This window comes from Babylonia areolata, chromosome 33, assembly GCF_041734735.1.
Source record: "Babylonia areolata isolate BAREFJ2019XMU chromosome 33, ASM4173473v1, whole genome shotgun sequence".
In the NCBI taxonomy this organism is placed as follows: Eukaryota; Metazoa; Mollusca; class Gastropoda; order Neogastropoda; family Buccinidae; genus Babylonia; species Babylonia areolata.
The window spans coordinates 2164745-2169744 of record NC_134908.1 but is presented as its reverse complement, the minus strand read 5'-3'; the positions used below and the strand labels follow the sequence as shown (position 1 = coordinate 2169744).

The window sequence follows — 5000 nt, the reverse complement described above, 5'->3', positions numbered from 1 at the left end:
GTTTTTCATGTCAATATTTTCTTTCTACAGAATTGTGCCAGAGACAACCCTTTTCTCGCCGCCGTGGGGTCTTTTACGTGCACCAAGTGCATGCTGTGCTGCAAGGGTGATGGTGGTGGTAGGGGCCTGGGGGAGCTGGAGCTGGCGGGAAGTGTCCAAATGTTTAGATAAGTGTTTACAGAAAGGTGTGTGAGTTTTGCGTCTGTGGATCCACACAGTGGCATTTTATAGTTATTTATGGTACTTTTCGTAATCTGATTTTTTTCGCGGCTTCGTCGTTCGGTTGTGCGATTTGATTTTCTTTTTCTTTCTTTCGCATTTTGAAAAAAAAATAGGTAAGGACTGTTAGGAAAATGTCAAACACATACACACGCTGGCACAGGCAGGCACACGCTGGCACACACACACACACACGCACACACACACACACACGCACACACGCACACACACACACACACACACACACAGAGGCAAGTACGCGCTCACACATATTATACCCCCTCATATCCCGCCCCAACTCACGCACGACGCACAATCATATACATATACCAGAGAGAGAGAGAGAGATAGACAAAGACAGAGACATAGACAGAGACAGACAGACAGAGAGAGAGCGAGAGAGAGACAGACAGACAGAGAAAGAGACATACATACAGACAGACAGACAGAGACAGACAGACAGACAGGGACAAAGAGACACAGAGAGAGAGACGGACAGAGAGAGAGGGGGGGGGGGGTGCAAGGAGAAAGAGAGACACACACAGACAGAGAGACACAGACAAGTAAAGACAGAAAGAGACAGACAGAGAGAGACAGAGACACCATGGCGGAAAACAAGATCTTGCGCATGCGAACAAACTTTGGAATCAGAACCAAATTATTATGAGAAATGTCTCTCTTTATTCCGTGGAACCCGTTAAACACTCTCTCTCTCTCTGTTTTCTCCTGCCGTTGTTCAGACCTTTACGCCGTACAGACCTCCATGGTTTGATGTTGTAGAGTCTGGATTCTTCTGAAAAATGGTTGCATTTTGTTTGACTTTATTCCCTTTTTTCTCTCTCTCTCTCTTCTTTTTTCTGCAAATTCTATTTCGGATATTTTGCTTATCTTCTCATCTTGTGACAAAGATATTTTTCATGATCAGGAGGCTATGGGTCACGAGGATGTTCCCTGATTCTTCCGTTAAACCCAGTGACACAAGTTCAATTGAATGATGCATAATTAGTGTATGTAACATAACTAGGCGTTGGTGATAAGAATGTACAATAGCAAGTAATGAGCGATCTGCTTTTCTGTATAAAAAAATAAAAAAAATAAAAAATAAATAAATAAAGGAAGAAGTAAATTTCAGATGCTGTGGATTTAACCAGGGAACGAGAACACACACACACACACACACACACACACACACACACACGCACACACACACACACACGCACACACACACACACACACACACACACACACACACGCACACACACACACACACACACACACACACACACACACGCACGCACGCACGCACACACACACACACACACACACACACACACACACACACACACACACACCCATCGTGATTTTGTGTCGGGCCTTTACTTCCTTTTCTTAAGGAACTTCAAACACCTTTTCATTTCTTCTCAAACCGGACTGTCAAAAGTCTAACAAACTTGAGATTTTTATTAAAAAAAACACAGTTCCTGAATGCAAACGCATATAAGTCTTGAAAATAAAGAAATAAACGAGTCAATAAATCATTTTGATAATGACAGTTATGATGCAACAACAATTATAAAAAACAAAACAAATTCTACTTCGAAAATAGTGTAACAGCAGCAACAACAACAAGAATAATTCTAATAACAACAGGAATAAGATGAAACAAGAACAACAACGATAATAATAATAATAATGATAATAATAATAATAGTACGAAAATATTGTAACAGCAGCAGCAACAACAGCAACATCAGAAATAATTCTAATGACAACAGGAATAAGATATAACAAGAACAACAGCGAAAATAATAGTAGCAATACTAATAATGATAACGATAATAATCATTTCAGTTGGCCTACAGCAACATGTTATTGTCATCACTGTTGCTGTGTAGTTGTTGATGCTATTCTTGTGGTGTGTGTGTGTGTGTGTGTGTGTGTGTGTGTCTGTCTGTCTGTCTGTCTGTGTCTATTTGTCTGTGTATGTGATCATAGTTTCACGAAAGTACTTTCTAAACTTACTCGTAACTTACTCAGCTTTATCGCATTTACACTGTATTTTGAATGATAGCACACGTTGCACAATGAAGTTATGTACGTGTGTGTGTGTGTGTGTGTGTGTGTGGACAACAGACAAGCCCTGAGTCTTATGTCTTTGTCTTACTGAGGTAGGGATTTCAATTTGTAGATTACGATCTTCTCCTGTGCACACACTGCGGAAAAAACGTTCCTATTTCTATTGATAGATCATACTGATCAATGATTTACTGGTCTTGAAAGCTCGCACGAGAGAATGAACTGACTGATATTAAGAAGAGATAGGCCAAAAACAAACAGAAGACAAAAACATAAGAGGTAGGCCTATCTACCCATTTGGAATACTTCTGGGCCATAAGTTAACAAATGCAAATAATTAATCAAGTTAAGAAGAAATGTCAAAATTCCATGAATATGATAAACACACATTAAAGGAAACATAATGATAAACAAAATATGCTCAGTGAAATACTTCATGGACAACCCATTCGAAACGTTAATTTTCTACAGATCTGAATGTAACTTTCTTATCGACACAGTTTCCTGTAATGGACACAGAATATCATGGGTTTGACAGCTCACAGGCAGTTAGTCAATGCTCGACCTGTAACAACATACCTACAGGTATAAGGCGTACGTTAATGGACTTCCTGTTTTAAAAACTCGTCTGACGCCTTTGATGTTCCATTCAAGAGGTCCACGAGAGAGTAAAAATTGTTAGCAACAAAACAAACAAATAAAACATCAAAGAAAAATATTTCATGAACGCTGAAAAAAAAAGAAAAAAAGAAAAAAAGACATTCTGAGAATTTGCTGACGCAAAACGGACACAAGGAATTGAAACCATTCTTGGATACCATCTCTCTCTGATGCAGTCACTTAAACGATCTCTTTTCATTATTGTCTAAGTCTTTTCACCGCATGTAATCTAAGGCAGAGACACCGTGATAAAAAATAAATCGCAGAATATTTAGACACAGTGATAGCCAAACTAGTTTTGATTTTAAAAAAATTGTGAATAATTCCCTAATACTTTTTTTTAATCACATTTCTTCCCATGCATATAAACACATTTGCTGAGGCTTCGCGATGTAAACTTGGTCTGTGTGTCCAAAACATATTTGACGAGAGATTTCAACGATGAGGAAAAAAGATAAAAGCTTGTTTAAATACTCGGATTTTGTTTTTTGTTTGTTTTTGTTTCATTTGCCACACAAATTTCACAAAAAGCAGAAAACAGTTCGAAGAATGAGTTAGTTTAGTCACTTGTCGTTAACTTAACGGCTACATCCTCCATGAAGGTCATCTCACGGCGGTCATGAAGAGAGCAACAGAGTTGTCCCCCCACCCTCACCATTGCTTCACTGTCATCGCTTCAGTCACTGACTAAAAAAAAAAAAAAAAAAAAAAAAAAAAAAAAGCACCACCCAACCCAACCACAAAACCAAACAACGAACCAAGAACGTTCACCACCTGGACCACGACCCCTCGAAGGGTTCAAAGGGCAGGAGGTCAACCACCTCGTCATCAGCGCCAAAGTCCCCCTCCACGTCATCATCATCGCTAACCAGACGGACCCCCCTCTTGCCGATCTTTCTCAGGAACTCCCGGCCCTCGTTGTTGGAGGAGATGCGGTCGTACTCCAGACCCAGCAGGTAGTTGGCCAGGCTGCGCATGGGCTGGTTGATGGACAGGTCCCGCTTCACGGGGGCCTTCTCTGCCGAGGGTCCCGAGGGCATGCCGGCCAGGCCTCGCTCTGCTGACGCTGGGAGGCCGTGGATGGCGGCCAGGAGGCCCAGACACATTGTGAAGGTCAGGAGGATGGCAGTGGACGTGGTCATGGTGTCGGATGTCTGGTTTTCTTTTCTTTTTGTTGTCTTCTGTGTCTTCTTCTGTCTGAAAGCAGATACAGACAGTTTTGAATACCAAATATTTTATGTATATCTTTCCCCAGTGCGCTGTTGTCGGAAACCTGTTTTTCTTGTATATATGTGTGCAAGCGGAGTTTAAACATGTGTGTTTGTGTGTGTGTGTGTGTGTGTGTGTGTGTGTGTGTGTGTGTGTGTGTGTGTGTGTGTGTGTGTGTGTGTGTGTGTGTTGTATCCGAGGTGAGCCAGACCAGTGCAGGGTGTAGTAGCGCAGAGCTGTCGTCTGTAGGGACAGATCCTGGAGGTTGTGATACTGTGCCTACAGTGAATGGTTCAACAGTGGTACGAAGAGCTACCCTTCTCGTAGAATGTATGTAACGACACACATTTTTACAACCTTCCATGAAGAAAAGTATGAAAACGATACACATTCTTACAACCTTCCATGAAGAAAAGTATGAAAACGATACATTTTCACAACCTTCCATGAAGAAAAGTATGAAAACGATATGCTGGAATGAAGAGATTGCATACATACGAATGGTTGTCACAACTCATTGCTTTGTGTGTGTGTGTGTGTGTGTGTGTGTGTGTGTGTGTGTGTGTGTGTGTGTGTGTGTGTGTGTGTGTGTGTGTGTGTTGCGTGTATATATATATATATATATATATATATATATATATGTGTGTGTGTGTGTGTGTGTGTGTGTGTGTGTGTGTGTGTGTGCTGCAAGTCATCTCGTATCTTTACGCCTACATACAGGCCTACACACACACACACACACACACACACACACACACACACACCTATCTCTATCGGTCATCAGTCTGCCAGCCAACAACCGTTCCACGAAGAACGCTATGTTTATCTGCCATTCT

General features: G+C 41.3%; 1 protein-coding gene across 1 annotated transcript in view; it reads right to left on the bottom strand.

Moving 5' to 3' along the window:
• Positions 1-1594: 1594 nt before the first annotated feature.
• LOC143277126 (uncharacterized) overlaps positions 1595-5000 on the bottom strand; it is a 42232-nt gene continuing 38826 nt past the window's right edge. The window contains exon 2 of the mRNA XM_076581864.1: positions 1595-4152. Within this exon, the coding sequence (XP_076437979.1) occupies positions 3723-4097 (375 nt within the window). The 5' untranslated portion in view covers positions 4098-4152 and the 3' untranslated portion in view covers positions 1595-3722. The remainder of the gene's footprint in view (positions 4153-5000) is intronic.